This window comes from Polyodon spathula, chromosome 17 (genome assembly GCF_017654505.1).
Source record: "Polyodon spathula isolate WHYD16114869_AA chromosome 17, ASM1765450v1, whole genome shotgun sequence".
In the NCBI taxonomy this organism is placed as follows: Eukaryota; Metazoa; Chordata; class Actinopteri; order Acipenseriformes; family Polyodontidae; genus Polyodon; species Polyodon spathula.
In genome coordinates, this window is record NC_054550.1 from 36751821 (window position 1) to 36775061 (window position 23241).

Genomic DNA, 23241 nt, shown 5'->3' on the forward strand with positions numbered 1-23241 from the left:
TGTGGGGGACATAAATAAGCACGGGAAGAGAGGGAACAGCAAGCTGTATTATGTGAGCTTAAACACGGTCTCTCTGGGTTGCAATAGCAATGGCATCTGATGGAACTGGTCAACAGGGATGCGTGTGGATATTGCAGGACTGCAATCAAGCGTATTTGTTTAATTATTCTCGGGGGAGCTTCGTGAGCTACTTTTAAACGCAGAAGAGCCCTCCTTTTCCCCTCCTAGCTCGATCCATTTTAAAAGCCCACTCAGCTTATTTTTTATCGACTTGTGAAACGTACATTTCTTCATTTTCACCGTGAACGACTCTGCATCTCCTCGAGCACAGAGGCTTCTTATATTTAATTATTTTCTCTCTCTCTCTCTCTCTCTCTCTCTCTCTCTCTCTCTCTCTCTCTCTATATATATATATATATATATATATATATATATATATATATATATAAACAATTGTACGTGTAAAATAATTGTACGTAATTCCGAAAGCCTTTCGCTGGCTGAAGAACCCTCCCCCTCTCTACTGACACTACAGAATTATCAGCGGGAGTGCTGTGTGACAGTAGCCGGGATTCGAGCACTGTCTTGCAGACACTTTCCCCAAGAAGGCTCCGTCATCTCCGGGCTGGATATGTTCACATTTACGTCAAGATGGATTTAGTTTTCGGTCTGTGGTGGCTGCTCATGGTGTGCCTGGAAGGCATTTGTTGCCGAGGAGTGTACGGTAAGCTGATTTACACTGAAATATCGCATTGCATTTTAGTGAAGATGATCGTGACCTTGTACATTTACAAAGGGAGTGTTGCACTGGCATTACATCCTACTGCCCGACAATACTTAGACCTGCTTTGTGATAGTCCAGGGAGGTGTATGGTTGTCTGCATTAAACCACAGGTGACAGTGCGCAGATTTCGGATGAGATGGATACACATTTCCAAGCCGCCCTGCAGTGTATGAGCTGTTGGGGATGGATCGGTATGCTTGTGGGTAGCCTATATGCGCACAGAAAGCAGCTCTTTCGGAATGCTTTCTGCACTGTGTTGTGAAATAAACGAAACAACCCGGACACACAACAAGCGTTTTAACACAGCGTTGATCTGACTGGATTGACAATGAGGACTTCAGGTCGTATCCGATCTCCCCTCTGGACTGGAGCGATACAGATGCAAATACAATTTCCACATACTTGCTCCAATGACATTGTTTCATTAGTATTGCTAACGTGCCATTGCTGCGTGTCTGCTTTGCCTTTTCAGGCGAGGGTCTGCTTTTATTAGGAGTTGCAATGTATCAGAATTAGAAGCGCAATCTGCCTGGCGGTGGAGTGCACACTGCCGCAGACGGAGTTCAGTTAACTGTTTCGAAGCATATAGAAACATAACTCACATTGCTTGCAACAGATTGTATTCTGTTTTCTTAAACAAACAAACAAACAAACAAACCAATACATAACTAAACATTCACATAAATACATACTGTAGCGAAAAAACAATGCATACACAGAAATATCAGCATCACTGCTTTGTACAAGTTCTTTAATGACTCGGGTTGGATTCCCTGGAACCCGCAGAGCAGATGGATGTTTTGTTTCTAAGTGCAGTAGTTGTGTTTAGCCTCGTGGTTATAATAATGAGTATCATTGATCACAGGTGCAAGCTTTATTTCATTTCAGTCCAGTCGCCCGAAGCACACGGGCTATTGCGATGCAATAACTGTATGTCACGTGCAAATCAATGGCACGAGGCGTTCATTCAAAGACTAGATATGAAATATTTAAATCGCGACTCTGAAAGCAATGTGAAATAAGCCGCGTTTGCTGTCAATGTCACAGACAGTTACTTGGACGGTTTAATATCTGTATGGACCCAAAGGGAAATATTAGCGCCCTGTAAACACACTGTCTACACACCCAGGAGTTAAAATCATTGTTGTCATTGTTGTAATGTTGCATGCTGTACATTGAGCAGCAAGTCACAGAACAGTTCAAGCTGCCGCCCTGGTTTGCAAAACATTAAGCGTGCACGATGCCTGGGTTACCTCGTTTTATAAATGGCAGCGGACGTTAAAGATACCGACAGCCTTTGGGGTTGTTATGCGCTGCTGGAGAATTAGCCCCGGAACTTCAGCCCTGGACAGAGACAAGGAAACAGCCGTCATGAGACATCATGACAACCTGGCGACGTGCGCGTTGACGCAAAAGCGTTGACGTTGGCGCTGCTGGTAGAAGAGAGAGCGCGTCATGCAAAGAGTCAGTTATGATATGATGTCACACAGAGTTTGAGTTGCATTTATAGTGATTCTTTTAATGATGCCATGGGTTTCCACCCGTATAAAACACGATCTCTGTAAACGTGCACGATGAATTTGCAGTTTTCTTTCAGCATGATTGTAATGTGCATTTACCATGGTTTTCATGGTTTGCCCTGTTTTTGTATTTTTTTAGTGTGCTTTACCATACATATGTGGGCATTTACAATGCTTACCTGTGCTTGACCATGCTTTCACTGTACTTATAACCCTCTGCTATGCTTTTACCATTCTGAACTTTTATACAGGCATGTAGTTGTAGCATGAAAGTAAAATACAGCATTTAGTGCTTTTAGAAATGTAAAGTTTATAATTAATAACTTAAAACCAGTGGATACCTTAAAATAGCGTCAGGTATCTATTTGTTTTACAGTACCTTATAAACTTCCCATCAGTACCATATGTACATATCAGGAGAAGTGTACTTTAATTAAAATGATTGCGCATAGCAGCTGCACTGCTTTTTATCTGGTGAAAAGTTTATACCGTCCGTCATTTTGAACGCACTCTGATTTCACCAGGGAGCACAGTTAGAAGATGCATCTCCTGCTCTGTAGCATTTCACCAGGGAGCACAGTTAGAAGATGCATCTCCTGCTCTGTAGCATTTCACCAGGGAGCACAGTTAGAAGATGCATGTCCTGCTCTGTAGCATTTCACCAGGGAGCACAGTTAGAAGATGCATCTCCTGCTCTGTAGCATTTCACCAGGGAGCACAGTTAGAAGATGCATCTCCTGCTCTGTAGCATTTCACCAGGGAGCACAGTTAGAAGATGCATCTCCTGCTCTGTAGCATTTCACCAGAGACACAGTTAAAAGATGCATCTCCTGCTCTGTAGCATTTCACCAGAGACACAGTTAGAAGATGCATGTCCTGCTCTGTAGCATTTCACCAGAGACACAGTTAGAAGATGCATGTCCTGCTCTGTAGCATTTCACCAGAGACACAGTTAGAAGATGCATGTCCTGCTCTGTAGCATTTCACCAGGGAGCACAGTTAGAAGATGCATGTCCTGCTCTGTAGCATTTCACCAGAGACACAGTTAGAAGATGCATGTCCTGCTCTGTAGCATTTCACCAGGGAGCACAGTTAGAAGATGCATCTCCTGCTCTGTAGCATTTCACCAGAGACACAGTTAGAAGATGCATCTCTTGCTCTGTAGCATTTCACCAGAGACACAGTTAGAAGATGCATCTCCTGCTCTGTAGCATTTCACCAGAGACACAGTTAGAAGATGCATCTCCTGCTCTGTAGCATTTCACCAGAGACACAGTTAGAAGATGCATCTCCTGCTCTGTAGCATTTCACCAGAGACACAGTTAGAAGATGCATCTCCTGCTCTGTAGCATTTCACCAGAGACACAGTTAGAAGATGCATCTCCTGCTCTGTAGCATTTCACCAGAGACACAGTTAGAAGATGCATGTCCTGCTCTGTAGCATTTCACCAGAGAGCGTGGAGCAGCGATATATTATATTAGGGAACCTTAAAGAGCAGATTGGTACAGGGCTGAAAATCCCAGTTATCTTCACTAGTGTAGTCTTCTTGTTTCCAATCACTGTGTATAATTTTCTCTTTCATTCAGCACATTCCGGAAACTTCTTTAAAAAAGGACGTTTGTGGCCTCTATAAAGCTCAAACATGTCTTCTCTCTAAGTATAACTGGTACACCGAGTGTAACCATGAGTTTGTCCCCCTGCAACACTCGCAGTGGGTGAAACACATTTGTTCCACGTGTTCTTTTCTTACGGATGTATTTCTTATATCTGCTAGGGGCAGATTGTTGCAGGGGGATGTTGAACTTTTATTAATAATTCTTATTCTCTGTAATAATGATTCCAACTCTATGTATAGGTTTTATGTTCAAATTGATATGTAACCGTTATACAGCTTCAAATATAGTCAACAGCAATTCAACATTCATCACATTTTATCCTACCAACATTCTAACATTATTATGAGATAATTAAGATTAAACAATAATCAAACCAGAGATTAGACATTACTCCGTGTTCATGGTTCATAATACCTTATTCCAGCAATTCATGTTAATCATGTTGTATTGTAGCCCGATAACACTTAGAAATGCATTATTTTACAGTTGATAGACTAGTACAGAATGAAAGTAATATTTACCAAGTCTGTCAAATTGGAATGCTTTGTCAGGAAACGCAGTGAGGTAATCGTCACTTCTGACTCATGTGTAGGCTCTTCCTCTGGTGTAATGTGTGCCTCGCATTCCGCTTTCTTTGCCACAACCTTTTGTCGTATATGGTCTTGTCAGCATTTTGCTGGCTTCTCTGCTAAATGATAACATATGGTTTAGCACACAGGGCCGCACCCAAACTGGTTATACAAAGCAGAGGTTTTACAAATTAATAATTGTAACAGTGTGTTTTCAAATACCTACACACGCGTTATATAGAAAAGCAAGCTTATTCCAACACTTCGAACACACACACGCATGCATACGCAAACACACACACGCACATGTGTGCACACACACACATGCACACACACACGCACACACGGATCATGCAAAGTAAGAGCTATGTAATATTAAATTTATTGCAGTGGGACAGATTAATGGTTACACTCTGGTGCCCCAGCTGTAAATGAAAAGAGACCTGCATGTGTTTAAATGAGCCTTGCAATAAGTGCCATCCTTTCATTTCGGTTCATTTCAGAGGGCTGGCTCACTCTACGCTGTTTGTTCAATGTCAAAGCAAGCTTTCCTTCAGATGTGTTGCCTGGTCTGGTCAATAGCAACATGTGTTATGACATTTAAAAAAATGAACATACTGTTTGCTGCAAAATGAGTTGGTATCTGGAAGTCGACCTTCTTGTGAACCCCCGCCCCATTTCCTCTCCTGAGTCATCAATTAGATTTTGGTCAATACTGGAGCGAGCCGTGGGAAGAACGTGCATTTACTTACGTGACAAGTAAGCCTGCAATGAATTTGAGTCAGAGCTGATGGGGCTGTTGGTGTGGAGAGGACGCTGTCATTAAATGGACAGCAGGTCATCTAGCACAATTAAAGCCCACTGCTGGCCTTCTTTGATCCTCCCAAAATGAGCTGTTAATTAAAAATGGGGGGGGATGCAAAGTGTGTCTTTTGTCAGAAGGAGAAAACATTATTGTAGCTTTGAGACCAGCAGGCTGATTGGCGGTTCTCCTGGTCTGATACCTGTTGTGAGACCCGGCTCTCCACACTGCACTCTGGCTTTGTCTGGTACACCGGCCCTGCAGGATAGAGGCCCACAAAGGAAATTAGAATTGCAATTCCCTGCTGAATTATTGTTCAACAGATCTATCTATGTACTGTATGTCTCACCACATTGGTGACCTCATGGTTTTCATAACACTTCTGTTTTTTTTTTTTTTTCTGGGAATCAAACAGGCTGCTAGCTTGGAAGGCTCTGACGTTATGTTTCGGTTTCCCAGTTCAGATTACAATGCACAGTACTTTACAGAAATCTCCTCAGGAACATACCCTTGTCTGACAGGTGTAACTTCTGCACCCCTGTAAATCTGCCCATTTTCAACCCCTTTTGCAGCATTTAAAGTCATATGCAATGCCTGCTTGTACATCACCATCCCCCAAGTGTTCCCAGCTGCTGATTAATGTGTGATTTTAAAACAGAGGTTTGCAGAGGTAGCAGATGGAAATCTGTTAGTGCTGAAGAACTTAAATTGGATCGTAGAAAAATCAGCATCTCAAAGACTTTTTAAATTATTGAAACAGATCTAAATACTTGTGTCCTTTAACTCTAGATCAATGATGTATCGACCCTCTGCTAAAGATCACAGAATACAACACAATATGATGGAGACAGGTCTGGTGGATTTGCTGCTCTTTAAATCATTAAAATGTACACCTGTTTGCAGCAAAGACATGCAATTTCATTCCTGGTCTTCCCATTTCATTAATGAATTACATGTCTTGTGTTAATTGTGAAAAAGAAAGTCCACACATATTTCAAATTGCTCAAGTTACAGCAGATTTAAAAGGGCAATGAGTTTATAACTGCATGTAACCCCCATTCAAACCAGAGAACTGACCGGTCAAGCATGTAAATCAATAGCCAATGGTTAAACAGAGGTGTCAATAATTAATCAGTGTGAGGAATCTCTGGTTTCCTCTGTGTAATCATTATTAACGAGTGCATTTATGCGAACCACCTTTATCGCATTGTCTAATTGCCGATTTCCAGCTAGTGCATTGAGGTTTTGCACTTCAGTGCTTTGATTTATATTCCTGGAGTGGGAGTCTTGTTTAGGCCTGGCACAGACAGCTTCCCCAATTTGTACAGAAAGGAGGAGGTTATGTTCAGGTTCCAGATCTGCTGGCCTGTAAGCAAGGACTCCACAGGGAGAGTTAAATACACTGCTGTTCTTCCTTCCCTTACCAAATATCCCTCAGCAGCATTGCCCTGGCACCACAATGAGAACACAGTGCTTCTTTAAGGGGGAAGTGTTGCCCATCTGCAGTACCCATTGACAGAAGGGTGGCACATGGTATAAGCCAATGAACGCTGGTCATCCGTGACAGTACTGTGGCACCACATACGTGAAAGTGTGCCACTCAGGACCACTTTGTGATATTTGTCTTAAATCAATCATGAGAATAAAGGCCATGTGTGGCTGAAGTTGTCCCTTCCACTCCTGGTCTTTGTTCCAGCCCTGTTTTGTGCTGTTTACTTGAACTGGTTAAATGATCTCATTAAATCTGGAGTGGAATTGCCCTCCAGGACCGTGATTGGACTGCCCTGATGTAGGTCATTCCATGGAGCAGGCTGTAATCAGAGGGGCGCTGCTGAAGGACCCTGAAATTGATGTGATAAACTATCTGATTTTATTTTGTTATGATCAAATAGTTTGTACAAAGACTTGTATCAGATGAAAATGGCATCACACACACACAGTGGCAGGCTCATGGCGTCAAATTTGAACCCTTCACTGGAGTTAATGACATCACAGGGGGTCTCCTTGTTAAATCATTTCCGTGGTCTGCTTCAAGCTGATGGGATTATCGTTCTGTCATAAGCCTGCCCCTGTTGCCATTGGTCCAGGCAGCATCAGTCAGCTGGGAACTGACTGCCCACGTCCTCTCTGTTCAGGGGCTTCTGACAGGTATTATTACACTGTCTGTATTGTGAATGATGTATAGCCTGTGCTTCAGACAGCTGACAGGCCAGAGATAGCTTGTGAGGCTTTTGAAATATTGCTGGTTATTATTTATGGAAAAAAAGGAAAGGTTGCATTTAACCAGTGCTGGGAACTATAGTTACAAAACAGACCTTTGTGTTGGGTTGATAAATATAACAGTGTACAAGCAGTGATCACTGTGTTACTGCTCTGTGGAGATCCGAGTGGGGCTGCGTTGCTGTGATTGCTTGTTGATTGTGCTTGTTTGTCTGTTTTCTCTGTTTAGTTTTCAATAATAAAGCACACCAAATTCTCATTTGTTAAAATTCTAATTCTTCTTCTTCTTATTATATTCAGTTTTAATATGAAATCATAATATTGATCATCATCATGCTTGGAGATTTCTATTAAACTGCACATTCAGGGGCTGAGGTGGCCTCTATTAATTAAAGGGACTGTATTGATTTGGGACTGTTTTGGAACGCATTAACAAACTTTTGTTTTTTTCAACAACAACATTTATATTTTAACAGCATCACAATTTCAGACACATTTACTGTATTAGTATTACCCCTCATTCTTGTCATAGCCCCCTCACACATATAAATACAATCTATTTAATTTAACCTGTGTGCGCTGTCAAGAGCTGGTGACATTTAATGTTCAATTCATGTCGGTTTTCTTGATTTGTAGGCAGCAGTGTGTTGCTACAAGCATAGAACTAGCAGGATAAATCTCAAGGGCATTTTCTTATAAGACATTATCGTTGATTTACTGCAAGGCATTTGTCAAAGTGTGATCACAGTTTATTTACCTCTGTGCCCATTATGACCACAGGCCACAAATGGAGACTCCCTGGTTGCCTTGGTAACTGTAGGGTGGCTGAAGGCCTAGCAATCCACTTACCGCAGAGGAAGAGACTGTAGAAATGGGAAGACATCTGAATGATAAACAGTGCGTGAAATCCTTGCTAATTATGCAAGCAGAACTGTCTAGAAAGGATGTGGATATAAACCAGTGTTGATGTGCTAAGTGATAATAAAATCCATTGAACCAGTGCCATCTTTCTAAAACAACACAGAAACGGTCACATACCTCTCAGTAATGTATAAGCAGCTTTGACAGGAAGAAGCGAGTCGGAGAAAGCTCTCCTCTGACAGTGAAGCCTTTGGAAGTCCGAAGGCATTACAACCTGATGCTAAAAACCTCAGGCATCAGGGGCTGGAAATACACTCACCCCTTGCTATACAGTAGCTGCAGCAGTTTGCAATCCACAGTCCCAGGCAGATAGAATAATAATACAAATGAAAAACACAAAATTGCTGTACATGCTTACTTCTGTGTTGTTTTTCAACAACGAATGAAGAATATTATTAGCTTTATCTGTGCAATTTTATTTTTGGATTTGCAATTTGTCTCTGTATCCATCTTGGTAAACCACCTGTGTCTTCTCTGTAATTTGGTTTCTCTTATTTTTTTAGGTAGAAAGATGGGAGGGGTAGCTGCGATCCATTCACAAACAGTATCTGTAAAGCTGAAAGCTCAGCTAACTTCGTGACTTTGCTAATCCAGATAATTATATCAACAGCCGTGCACGCATTTAAAAGCAGAGGAAGCTAAAGCGATGTGTAGGTCCTCTTCAGATTTAATGAATGCACTTTTGTTTTGCCGCATTGTGCATGTAACCCTCTAGCAAGGGTTTGTTTTGAATAATAATAAGGTCTGTACTGCCACACATTTGATGCAACACCCTCAAAGAAAGTCACATGAATTCATATTTTATATCAAGAGGGAAACATTTTATAGAAGAGCTCGGGAGCCCATTGGCATCTCTCTCAGAGTGAAAAGTCACATGAACAATGGGCTCGGGGATAGTAGGGTTCTGTGGAATCCCAGCAGAGTTCTTCAGAATGCCAGCTGTGCAGCTGAGGGAACACAAAGACACTTTGTGGTTTGGAATTTGGTTTCAGGAAACTAGGTTTCAGCCACTGCACAGCACACCATGGGAGACTTAGGGTTTGTTATAGTCAAGTTGCCTCAAATCGAGGTCTCCTGGTCTCCTGGAACCAGGTTTCAAGCCACTGCTCCTGAAAAAAAAAGGCTTTGTGTTCCCTCAACTTTAGAAGGGCTGTATGGTCTCTTTATACTCATAGTTGTTTCTTTTCTTCTCAAAGTGAGAGGAGAATCCTGGACAGACAGATTTTTGAGGGAGTAAAGAGCATGAAGAGGGAGTCAGTGTTCCTTTAAACTACATTTTCTATATGCATATATTTTTTTTTACTGTAGTTTAAGCAACATTAGATTGACATATAACAGTTAGCAAGTGTGCACAAGAATATCCTTTGAGATTTTAATGCATGTGTGCAGCGCCTGTCATCCACTAGATGCTTTTAAACGCATGTGCCTAGAATAACTACTGCAGCCGCTACTTTGAGGTTGCATTGGCGAAAAATTGTTTACACTGGAAATTTATAGGCGTGATAATTGACTTTAAAGTAAACACAACAAAATGTCGGAGCATTTACCTAGTAGAGTAGATTATGTTATTAACCATTGTCTATGAGAACCTCATCCTGTTCATTTAATTATCTACATTAAATTCACACTGCAGTCAGCTGCTGACACTGCGAGTGTGTGCCTCAGCCGTGCCCTAAGGGGTTAGCTTACAATGGTGGTTTGCTAAGATGGGATGATTGTTTCTTAACAGCTTGTAGTAATTTCACCCAGACCCACAACAGCAATCAGGTTGAAATGACTTATGATTACCTCCGACCTTCTGCTGGATCAGTTATGCAGGCTAGAGGCAAATGTCTTTGTGTTCCCATTGTTGCCAGTGTGCTTTGAGCAACCCAGCCTCTCCAGGAGTTGACTTTAAGTAGTCGTCAGACACAAAGCTAAGATCACCGGACAGTTGCTTGTGACACAATGCTTTATTATTCCTGTCTTACACCAGGAGCAAAGCTTAAAGCAAGCAGCTGCAAGAGATGGTGCTCAGAGAAGTGCACAGTTGCACATGACAGGCTCTCTGATTATTACATTTTGGATGTGCACCTCTTGCATGAGACATACCACACCGAACAGTTGCCCCAGACATGTGTTTTCAGTATTTAAAGCTTTCGCTTGGAGCTGAGCTGCTTATGAGGATGGTGATCATGACGGCATTTAATTTTACGTAAAGCTGGTGCTGGCATTCTGCAGTCCTGTGGGTGTCTCTGCATTCTGCAGTCCTGTGGGTGTCTCTGCATTCTGCAGTCCTGTGGGTGTCTCTGCATTCTGCAGTCCTGTGGGTTTCTCTGCATTCTGCAGTCCTGTGGGTGTCTCTGCATTCTGCAGTCCTGTGGGTGTCTCTGCATTTTGCAGTCCTGTGGGTGTCTCTGCATTTTGCAGTCCTGTGGGTGTCTCTGCATTCTGCAGTCCTGTGGGTGTCTCTGCATTCTGCAGTCCTGTGGGTGTCTCTGCATTCTGCAGTCCTGTGGGTGTCTCTGCATTCTGCAGTCCTGTGGGTGTCTCTGCATTCTGCAGTCCTGTGGGTGTCTCTGCATTCTGCAGTCCTGTGGGTGTCTCTGCATTCTGCAGTCCTGTGGGTGTCTCTGCATTCTGCAGTCCTGTGGGTGTCTCTGCATTCTGCAGTCCTGTGGGTGTCTCTGCATTCTGCAGTCCTATGGGTGTCTCTGCATTCTGCAGTCCTGTGGGTGTCTCTGCATTCTGCGGTCCTGTGGGTGTCTCTGCATTCTGCAGTCCTGTGGGTGTCTCTGCATTCTGCAGTCCTGTGGGTGTCTCTGCATTCTGCAGTCCTGTGGGTGTCTCTGCATTCTGCAGTCCTGTGGGTGTCTCTGCATTCTGCAGTCCTGTGGGTGTCTCTGCATTCTGCAGTCCTGTGGGTGTCTCTGCATTCTGCAGTCCTGTGGGTGTCTCTGCATTCTGCAGTCCTGTGGGTGTCTCTGCATTCTGCAGTCCTGTGGGTGTCTCTGCATTCTGCAGTCCTGTGGGTGTCTCTGCATTCTGCAGTCCTGTGGGTGTCTCTGCATTCTGCAGTCCTGTGGGTGTCTCTGCATTCTGCAGTCCTGTGGGTGTCTCTGCATTCTGCAGTCCTGTGGGTGTCTCTGCATTCTGCAGTCCTGTGGGTGTCTCTGCATTCTGCAGTCCTGTGGGTGTCTCTGCCTTCTGCAGTCCTGTGGGTGTCTCTGCATTCTGCGGTCCTGTGGGTGTCTCTGCATTCTGCAGTCCTGTGGGTGTCTCTGCATTCTGCAGTCCTGTGGGTGTCTCTGCATTCTGCAGTCCTGTGGGTGTCTCTGCATTCTGCAGTCCTGTGGGTGTCTCTGCCTTCTGCAGTCCTGTGGATGTCTCTGTATTTTGCAGTCCTGTGGGTGTCTCTGCATTCTGCAGTCCTGTGGGTGTCTCTGCATTCTGCGGTCCTGTGGGTGTCTCTGCATTCTGCAGTCCTGTGGGTGTCTCTGCATTCTGCAGTCCTGTGGGTGTCTCTGCATTCTGCAGTCCTGTGGGTGTCTCTGCATTCTGCAGTCCTGTGGGTGTCTCTGCATTCTGCAGTCCTGTGGGTGTCTCTGCATTCTGCAGTCCTGTGGGTGTCTCTGCATTCTGCAGTCCTGTGGGTGTCTCTGCATTCTGCAGTCCTATGGGTGTCTCTGCATTCTGCGGTCCTGTGGATGTCTCTGCATTCTGCAGTCCTATGGGTCTCTCTGCATTCTGCAGTCCTGTGGGTGTCTCTGGCTTCCTGACAGACTTGCCTTTTATTCCGATTCTGAAATATTGTCAGGAAGCAGGGTGAAAGACACTAACAGCTGAGGTTTGGAAGCAGACATGTGATAGAAGGGGTTAATGGGTTTGTATGTGGCAGATGTGATTATAAATGGATGATCTGATTTGGGAAACTTGCACCGTCTGATTCTACCACTCTGGAGAAGAATTGCTTCTTTGTGTTCTGTTACTCTTGTCCTTAGAGACCCTGTTTGAGAAAACAGGCTCTGGGCTGGACCACCAGAAATTGGCATGACAGTACTGAAGGGGATACAGGCCCACTAGGGCACAACCACAAGAAGAGATTTAAAACAAAATCGCTTTCTTAAATAAATGAGTAAAATAGAAGGTACATTATTCACAGGCACAAATGAAAAAAAACAAAAAACAATTATATACAATATTGATATACACGTAAAGTAACTCATGCACCAAGACAGACCATACTACCGTAAAGACATCAGTTATAGCTTTTTCCTTAATCCCGTGATACCCCCAGATAGAGTGGCCTATTACCTATTACCTATATGTAAAATGTTGTAGCATCTAAGGAAACATTCTAACTATACAAATGCAATTTTGTGAAGTTAAAACTTTAAACTTGAATTGCACAGCTACTTGCACATAAGTTAGTTACACCCGAGATAAACGTCAGTGGCCTCCAAGAGTTATTCATGTACATTATCTTCATCTTTTTAGAAAATAAGCCAAAACATGATCCTTAACTCTCTGAACTGTGTTGCGCATATTCAATTTACCACTTAAATTTGCAGAGAACACACTCCCGTCCCCCCATCCACACAACCATCCACCATCAACACGCCATCCACACACACATCCACACAGCCACCCACCATCAACTCGGCCATCCACACACACATCCACACACACATCCACATAGCCACCCACCATCCACACACACATCCACACACACATCCACACAGCCACCCACCATCCACACACACATCCACACACACACACACACACCCACCATCCATCCACACACACACACACACACCATCCACACAGCCATCCACCATCAACACACACATCCACACACACATCCACACAGCCATCCACCATCAACACACACATCCACACACACATCCACACACACATCCACACAGCCATCCACCATCAACACACACATCCACACACACATCCACACAGCCATCCACCATCAACACACACATCCACACACACATCCACACAGCCACCCACCATCAACATCAACAGGTCTGGAATCAACTCCCCAGTAATGTTGTTGAAGCTGACACCCTGGGATCCTTCAAGAAGCTGCTTGATGAGATTTTGGGATCAATAAGCTACTAACAACCAAACGAGCAAGATGGGCCGAATGGCCTCCTCTCGTTTGTAAACTTTCTTATGTTCTTATGTTCTAACATGGCCATCCACACAGCCATCCACCATCAACACAGCCACCTACCATCAACACACACATCCACACAAACATCCACATAGCCACCCACCATCCACACACACATCCACACACACATCCACACAGCCACCCACCATCAACACACACATCCACACACACATCCACACAGCCACCCACCATCAACACACACATCCACACACACATCCACACAGCCATCCACCATCAACACAGCCACCTACCATCCACACACACATCCACACACACATCCACACAGCCATCCACCATCCACACAGCCACCCACCATCAACACACACATCCACACACACATCCACACAGCCATCCACCATCAACACGGCCATCCACACACACATCCACACACACATCCACACAGCCACCCACCATCAACACACACATCCACACACACATCCACACAGCCATCCACCATCAACACACACATCCACACACACACACCATCCACACACCATCCACACAGCCATCCACACACCATCCACACAGCCACCCACCATCAACACAGCCATCCACACACACATCCACACAGCACACACACCACACACATCCACCATCAACACAGCCATCCACCATCAACACACACATCCACACACACATCCACACAGCCATCCACCATCAACACAGCCATCCACACACACATCCACACAGCCATCCACCATCAACACGGCCACCCACACACACAACCACACAGCCATCCACCATCAACACAGCCACCCACCATCAACACACACACATACACACACACACATCCACACAACACACACACCACACACACACACACTTCCACACAACACACATCCACACACACACACATCCACACAGCCATCCACCATCAACACACACATCCACACACACATCCACACAGCCATCCACCATCAACACGGCCATCCACACACACATCCACACAGCCATCCACCATCAACACGGCCATCCACACACACATCCACACAGCCACCCACCATCAACACGGCCATCCACACACACATCCACACAGCCACCCACCATCAACACAGCCATCCACACATCCACACATCCACACACACATCCACACAGCCACCCACCATCAACACACACATCCACACACACATCCACACAGCCACCCACCATCAACACAGCCACCCACCATCAACACACATCCACCACACACACATCCACACAACCATCCACACATCAACACAGCCACACAGCCATCCATCCACACAGCCACCCACCATCAACACACACATCCACACACACATCCACACAGCCATCCACCATCAACACGGCCATCCACACACACATCCACACAGCCATCCACCATCAACACGGCCATCCACACACACATCCACACAGCCATCCACCATCACCCACACACATCCACACACACTATCCACATAGCCATCCACCATCAACACAGCCACCCACCATCAACACACACATCCACACACACATCCACACAGCCATCCACCATCAACACAGCCACCCACCATCAACACACACATCCACACACACATCCACACAGCCACCCACCATCAACACACACATCCACACACACATCCACACAGCCACCCACCATCAACACAGCCACCTACCATCAACACACACATCCACACACACATCCACACAGCCATCCACCATCAACACAGCCACCTACCATCAACACACACATCCACACACACATCCACACACCACACCATCATACCACACACACATCCACACACACATCCACACAGCCATCCACCATCAACACACACATCCACACACACCATCCACACAGCCATCCACAGCATCCACACACACATCCACACAGTCATCCACCATCAACACACACATCCACACACACATCCACACAGCCATCCACCATCAACACACACATCCACACACACATCCACACAGCCATCAACACACACATCCACACAGCCATCAACACACACATCCACACAGCCATCAACACACACAACCATGCAGCCACCCACCATCAACACATATATATATATATTGACTAAGCAGACAGGCTTTCACAAAGGTACCTAGTTTCCCTCTATAGATGTTTTCTTTTTTGTACAGCCATCAAATAAACTGCTTTAGTTACTGACAAGGGCCCTGTCTTAACTGCTAACACAGCTATAAACTGCATTTGAACTGCATTGCATAGCAACCCTCTCAGTGTACTGTGTTCTTATCAGTTCCACCGGTCAGATATCCCCCTGATAAAAGCATTGTGTGTGCATGTACTGTAGTACCTGTGTCACAGGCCCAGATAGAATCAGTGCATACAGCCCAGGGATCCTTTTCACCTTTATATTCAGCTTTTATAAACGTTCATCTTGTAAATGGACCGTTTTCTTTTTCTTATCGTGATGTGTTGGTTTATGTTGCTTTTCCAAGGGTAATCTGTTGTGTTGCTCTAATATCTGGAGCCGAGAGCTCAGGCGGATTTAAATCTTTGCTTCAGCTGGGAGAAGCACATGGTAATATCATAATTGGAAGACATCACCGGTTTTTTAAATGGAAATCCTAAGCTGGTTATGAAACTAATGCGCTAATGATCCTGGCTGGCTAGTTTTACATTTGTTGCTTAATCTTTACTAAAACCTCAACATTTGGCAGAGAATATGAAGGGATAGGCGTCAAATAATGAGGAAGACATTAATTCATTAGGCTTGGGATCCAGTGATGCCAACCCCCCTTATTAGCTTTAGATGACTGTAAGGAAAACGATTATTAATAATAATTTTCCAGTACAATAAATAATCAAGACTATTGATAATATCGCGGTGATTGATTATTGTTCCTACCCTGTTCGTTACCCCCTGGGAAAGCGGGATGCCACTGTCTTAAAGAGTTCTTACCAAGGGGGGGTTGAAAACGTGGCGCGTGGATTGGAAGTGCTAAGAGGTTGTTTAAGCAAATACTGTGCATAAAGTGACTTGTCTTTTATTAGCAGTGATTTACTGAGCTTACCAGGCTTTAACAGTGTCCCCTTAATCAGCATTACTGGCACCATACAATAAACAGCTCTCCAATTCCACCCAACAAACCCACATTCCCTCTGAGCCAGCGGGGATAATGATCCTGACAGACACATCCTTTGGGAACGGTGCTGTGGCCAGCACTCACTCATTTTGTTTGATCAATGCCATGCCTCAGGCACCATTTCAAACTGCGATCTGTTTGCCCATGACTGTGCGCTCAATGACTTGGGGACCTGAATTATTAAAAACCTGCTCCCCTCCCTTTTCTTACACTTATAATTCACTCTGATCTGGGCAGCCTTAGCATGTCTGCTGCTTGCCTTGATCCACTGAACACGGATACAGACTTGATCCATCACAACACGCTTGCAGCTGGAGTTGTGCTTTACTTCTGCACTCCCAACGTTGTCAAGGAACAGTTGCAGTCAACTCTTACGCAGAACAAGGCTCTATTCTAGACAATCAAAGATAAAGAAAACTTGTATGCAGTTTTTATAAAGGCTGTTTTTAAAAATTGATGAATTAAGTAAGGTTTGGGATTTGTGAACTCTTTCTCTGTCGTTTCTAAAGATTAAATACAGTGCAAGTTACAAATAGCCCTATTTTTTGGCTGTGGTGGGTTTTTTTTTGGCTGTTACATACTTTGGGTCCAAGAGCTCATAAAACATCAGATGCAAGGAGACTGCTTGTTCTTTTTACCATAAAACAGGTTAACAGCAAGGCAATTATGCCACACAGCAGTGGCCTATATACATTTATCAGCTAAAAGTAGTTCACACAGCTAAACTTGCAAGACTAGAATTGTGAGCAGGTTGGGGATGCCTTCATTTTCTGTCAAGACAAACAAAATCATTGCAAAATAAACAAAAATAAACATGGTACTGTATTAATCTTTAACCCTGAGAGACTGCCTGTTGAAGCATCTTTATTTATCAAGTTTATTTTACCACTAATAGTATGTGGCTTAAAGTGTATTACTAAATATGATGAGGCACAAGGGAAGGTGTGTGTGTGTGTGTGTGTGAGGGGGGTTATCAATTAAAAAGTGTGTTTCTAGCTAGTTTTGTAAGATTACCAGTTAGATTTCCGGTTAACAGGACTACAGACCTGGTGGCTCGAGCAACATTCTATAAGCATTTGTATTGCTACGATAGGAATATACCTTTCCCTCTTCTCATTATATCAGACAGAGCCCATTACTTTGCTCTGCCTCTTTATTGGTATAATGCAATCCGTTTACCCCCCTGGGCTGATGCTGTATGAGATCTGAAGGAGTGCTGAAGAGCACAAGCCACTAAGCGCCCTGGTTATGATGCTGGGTTGTGATTAAACAGCACCATTTATCCAAGCCCCCCGGTTGTTAAAATAGGAGAGGAAATACAACATAGTAGGTTCAGAGTGAAAACAGAGATCTATTATGTCTCCAGGGCCCTATTGAAGTGATAGAATGATGCATGTAATGATGATCATACAGTCGTTATTACAGAACGTCAGTATTTGCCGTGCTTTGGCTGCAAACGCCAGGTAGACTATTTCAGACGGCTGAGTGCTCCATAGGGATCTCAGCCCTTCTTGTAGTTTAGAGGATTGTAAATGCCCCTGGGGAGATGCATTTAATTTTGGTCACAATTTATTGGGGGCTTCTGGCAATGAAAAAGAGTAAGGGTTGTTGTGAGTCCTTTTTCTAGAGGCATAGCTGTCTTTGATACCCAATCCATGGCTTATGAGTCGCATTAATACAGTCTTGAGTCCAACATTTCATACACAGAGAGAGACAGTAACCCAGATCCGAAAATTAGCTGTATTGTTACCTTTACAGGTAAAATGCTTTTGCTGCTGTTGGATGTATATTTGTTTTAGAAATTGTAAATGAATGTACTATGCAGTGATCGCCCAGCTTCTTGACGCTCCAGAAGCATGCTGTGCTCTACCTGTACCTGTACTGCAGATAGATCTTTCATCCAGCTGCAATAAACCCTGGATCATCTGCTGTGGGTGTTCCGACTTCTGATTCCTTTTCAAGCCTTTATTTTAGTGTCCTGGATCAAACAACTAATCATCATCACCTCTCAGATCCAATGCCTGTTCACATCCTATTTTGCCATTACTCAATGGAAAACACACTAATAGCATTCTCAATAGGCCACTTAATCACTGAACGCAGCAGTTGTTTGCTCTGTAGAATCACCTGCCCTGCCCTTTCTTGCTGGAACCTGGCGAGGGCTGTCTGCATGACAACACGTTGAGATGAAGCTGAACTGTGCTGGCAAGCTTTTATTCTCCAGACCCTGCTTGTTAATTAGCACTGAATGGTAGGCATTGACATTGTATCGGGTTTGCAAATAACAATGTACCAGTAATTGCCAGAGGAATTGTTTTATTTGAGTGTCTGCATGATCTGTAGCTGTATGGACGCATCTCTTAAGAAAACTAAATCAGAGGCTTGCTCATGCAGTCGATTGTGGAGAGGAGTTTTTACTCACACATGTATGGGAACACTGGAGATGCATTTAACTGAAAGTAAACCTGAGCAAACAGGAAGCCCCGGAAGTCTTGAGATAACATTTTTTAGAAGCACACTGTGCCTATAATTAATGCTTCATTCATTTCTAAAAATATTCCTAGAAAGCGCTTATCTTATGGAAGTATGGTTATCTAGGTATCGATCTGTTGCGTTTCAGTTCTGAAGGTGGTGGTGGGGGGGTTCAACCTCTCTGGGAATTGGGAAGACAGGTTGTCCCAGATGGGAGCAACGTGGACATGTGGAACCTGAAGTACATGTGGGTTATCTATAAATATTCTGGTCCAGTACCCTAACCTTACCCTACCTCTAACCCTAACCTTACCCTAACCCTAATCCTACCTCTAACCCTACCCCTAACCCTAACCCTAACCCTAACCCTATCCCTACCTCTAACCCTACCTCTAACCCTAACCCTAACCCTAACTCTACCTCTAACCTTAACCTTACCCTACCTCTAACCCTTACCCGAACCCTAATCCTGACGCCAACAATAATTCCAACCCAGATCCCACTTCCAATCCTAACCCTACCTCCAACCCAAATAGATATTTATTTAACTTAGTGTCGTACCAGATGTCACGTTTTATAGTGAAGATGTACGTTTCCTTCAGAACTACCCATTTGAGACGTATATAGTGCATGGCATGGAAACTGAATGAAATTGTTTAGTTAGCTATGAGCACTTTGAATCCAGGCTAAGATACCCCTGGATCTCTTATGTAGCAGAGGTTGTTAACCCTTTGCATTATAATATTATTTTGATCAACTAGTATATTAGTATTTCACCAGTACTGGAGAGCAGTTCAGTGTATATTCTTAATTTTGATAAAACCTCTCCAGTAAGCATGCAGGTGGAGCCCCTGTGTGTTTTATAAACCCTTTGAAAGGCTGCAGCATTCCTGATCTTTTTTAATGGGGAAAATGAGTTTGAGATGCAGCACATTTTCAATAGTGGGACAGTTTTGGTAGAGCAACAATTCCTGAGTGATGAGACCTGGTGATAAGGTGAGCAAAACCCCCAGCGAAACCCCCCTTCTAACTGCGGGTGTGCACTGGTCAGTACTCCTTATACAAGTTTACACATAGTGAAAGCATAGCAGTGTGATACAGCATAGTGAAAGCATAGCAGTGTGATACAGCATAGTGAAAGCATAGCAGTGTGATAAAGCATAGTAAAAGCATAGCAGTGTGGTAAAGCATAGCAGTGTGATACAGCATAGTGAAAGCATAGCAGTGTGATACAGCATAGTAAAAGCATAGCAGTGTGATACAGCATAGTGAAAGCATAGCAGTGTGATACAGCATAGTGAAAGCATAGCAGTGTGGTAAAGCATAGTGAAAGCATAGCAGTGTGATAAAGCATAGTGAAAGCATAGCAGTGTGATAAAGCATAGTAAAAGCATAGCAGTGTGGTAAAGCATAGTGAAAGCATAGCAGTGTGATACAGCATAGTGAAAGCATAGCAGTGTGATACAGCATAGTGAAAGCATAGCAGTGTGGTAAAGCATAGTGAAAGCATAGCAGTGTGATACAGCATAGTGAAAGCATAGCAGTGTGATACAGCATAGTGAAAGCATAGCAGTGTGATACAGCATAGTGAAAGCATAGCAGTGTGATAAAGCACGGTGAAAGCATAGCAGTGTGATACAGCATAGTGAAAGCATAGCAGTGTGGTAAAGCATAGTAAACGCATAGCAGTGTGATACAGCATAGTGAAAGCATAGCGGTGTGATACAGCATAGTGAAAGCATAGCAGTGTGGTAAAGCATAGTGAAAGCATAGCAGTGTGATAAAGCATAGTAAAAGCATAGCAGTGTGACACAGCATAGTGAAAGCATAGCAGTGTGATAAAGCACGGTGAAAGCATGGTAAAGCTACGCATGGTAAAGCACATTAAAACACATTTAAAACCATTGTAAACTATGCTTAACTATGCTAACTGCATCGTAGCCGCGAGAAAAGCTGCAAAAATATATAAGGGACAGCTCGCCCGGTGGGATTCAAGAACCAATATCAACACCTGTCAGGACTGTAACACTGCACTGTGTGAGCCACTGGGGGCCACTAGACTGCTAATCTTTTACAAGAAACCTGTTTACCAGGGGAACACCTTTGTAGTCCTTGGTATGGTAACAGCTTAGCTGTTATGCAGAAAAATCTAAAGATATGTATGGGCAGCACAACTAAGCTGATTGCTTGTCATGACAGAGGTCTGAAGTATTTTATATAACTGCTATTTTAGGTTGCAAACATTAAAAAAAACAATCTACGTCAAATATAAAAGCATGCAGCGTTCTCAAAGGAATACATGGACAATGTTATAGTGACAAGCCTTTTCGCAATATAATGTCAGCAACAGCAGGAATTGCTGTGAGGATCACTCGCCTTGCTGCCCCAGATAATAGCTACTGCTGTTTTTGCATCAACAGCATCATTAGTTTATTTTAATTTTATGAATATAAAAGTCATACTGTATCAAACTGTTTAACAGGATACATGCGCAGCGTTTGACACAGAAGCTAGTGTCCAGCATTGTCGGAATAGAGGCTTACACAGCTGAAGATCAGCTGCCATAAATTAGAAACGGCCTCTAGTTCAGAGTCATTTACACTCCAGAAAGAAACAACCCCCCTTAACCTTTTCCATGGAAAAGCAGTTGAAAGTGTTCAGTCTTTGAAAGGAGGCCTGTTTTCTTATCTCACTTCTTTAAGGCTGGTGTTTTCATGCTGGTGGACTTGCAGTAAAGCTCTGTATTTCAGGAGGGGGGTCTCCTCTGAGGTGCTAGTAGAGGAGCAATTACAGGTAGTCTACTCAAATGGGTTCTGATTTTACACAGCGTTCTGGTAGCATTCAGTTGAAATAATCTGATTCAGCGACTGTATCACATTAATATCAGGATCTACTGTATATTTTACACTGTGTCTCTGTTTGGTGGTTCCAAAAGGGTAAGCGTGCCTGTGTGAGCTCTTGATACATCCAGGGTCTATTGCTATGGATTACCTGGCATGAGACCAGCAATAACAGCACACTAAGCCAGCTGGACACACGATTCACACCATATGTGTGGGACATTATATTCAAATAATAGGCTTGTATCATTTTTTATGGGGTATGTTTATGAATATCATGTTTAGCGATATCTTTATAGGATTGTGCACTTCACAGAATACTATTCTGTTAGGTTATTAATAGGTTGGCTTGCATTTGCAAGATTAATTTTTCTTTTTTTTTAATGATACTGAATTGCTGGTCTTTTTGAAAGGTTACTGGTGCTTAAACAAGACAGCAAAACAAGAGGAAAAAGCAAACTGCTGCTCTTGTTGTGGTGGCAAGACTGAGGAATAAAAATAGCATGCATTAGCTGGGACCTATAATCAGCTGGCAGGTTGACAAGCCTAGTTGCAATCTACCAGCGGTAGATTAAGGCAGAGTATAACTCCAAAATCTTGCTGAACCAAAATGGAAGCTTCATTTAACACAGTAACAGGTAAATGACTACCACAGTGCTGTGATGAACTAGCTTTGTAATATTAGGTGGGGGTGGGGTTGGGGGAGCAGTTGTAATCTGTTACAGGGGATGTTTCTAGGCTATTCTGTTTGTGTTGCATGTGATTTGCAGTACAATATATCCCAGTGCATAGTGTCTGTTTTGATTGACAGAGAACCCTTGCTCTAGGGTTGCATGCAGACGTTATGAAGAAGGCTTGCACGCTCGTTAGTGCTGTTAACCTCGTTTTCTTGAAACATCTTGCGGCTGCCTTGGGACCAGACCTGGTACATGTAACAGGGAATGGCTCCAGTTGAGATGTTGTTTTCTTATGTTAATGCAGTCAGGATACAAAAAGCAAGTAGGGCGCAATTTATTTTAATTAGCAAAAGCAGAACATGTTGTCTTTTTCATGTTGTCTTAAAAGACCTTAAAAGACAATTCTGAATTCCTTAAAGTTAAAATGCTGGAAAAAAACAACTTCAAAAACACGCAATGATTAACATTGGATCCCAAACTCCTGGAAACTGTCAGGTAGAGAATTCCATGCTGGAGTTGCTGGTGAGTTTCCTGTGGAGGCAGGGGGTTGGCCAGGTTGAACTCTGTGAATTCCATGCTGGAGTTGCTGGTGAGTTGC

The 23241-nt window shown here is 43.6% G+C and overlaps 1 protein-coding gene across 1 annotated transcript in view; it reads left to right on the forward strand.

Annotated features, from left to right (window-relative positions):
- Nucleotides 1-490: 490 nt before the first annotated feature.
- The window catches only part of LOC121330309 (MAM domain-containing glycosylphosphatidylinositol anchor protein 2-like), a 164443-nt gene continuing 141692 nt past the window's right edge, over nucleotides 491-23241 (forward strand). Inside the window, exon 1 of the mRNA XM_041276733.1 lies at nucleotides 491-724. Coding sequence (XP_041132667.1) covers nucleotides 652-724 — 73 coding nt within the window. The 5' untranslated portion in view covers nucleotides 491-651. The remainder of the gene's footprint in view (nucleotides 725-23241) is intronic.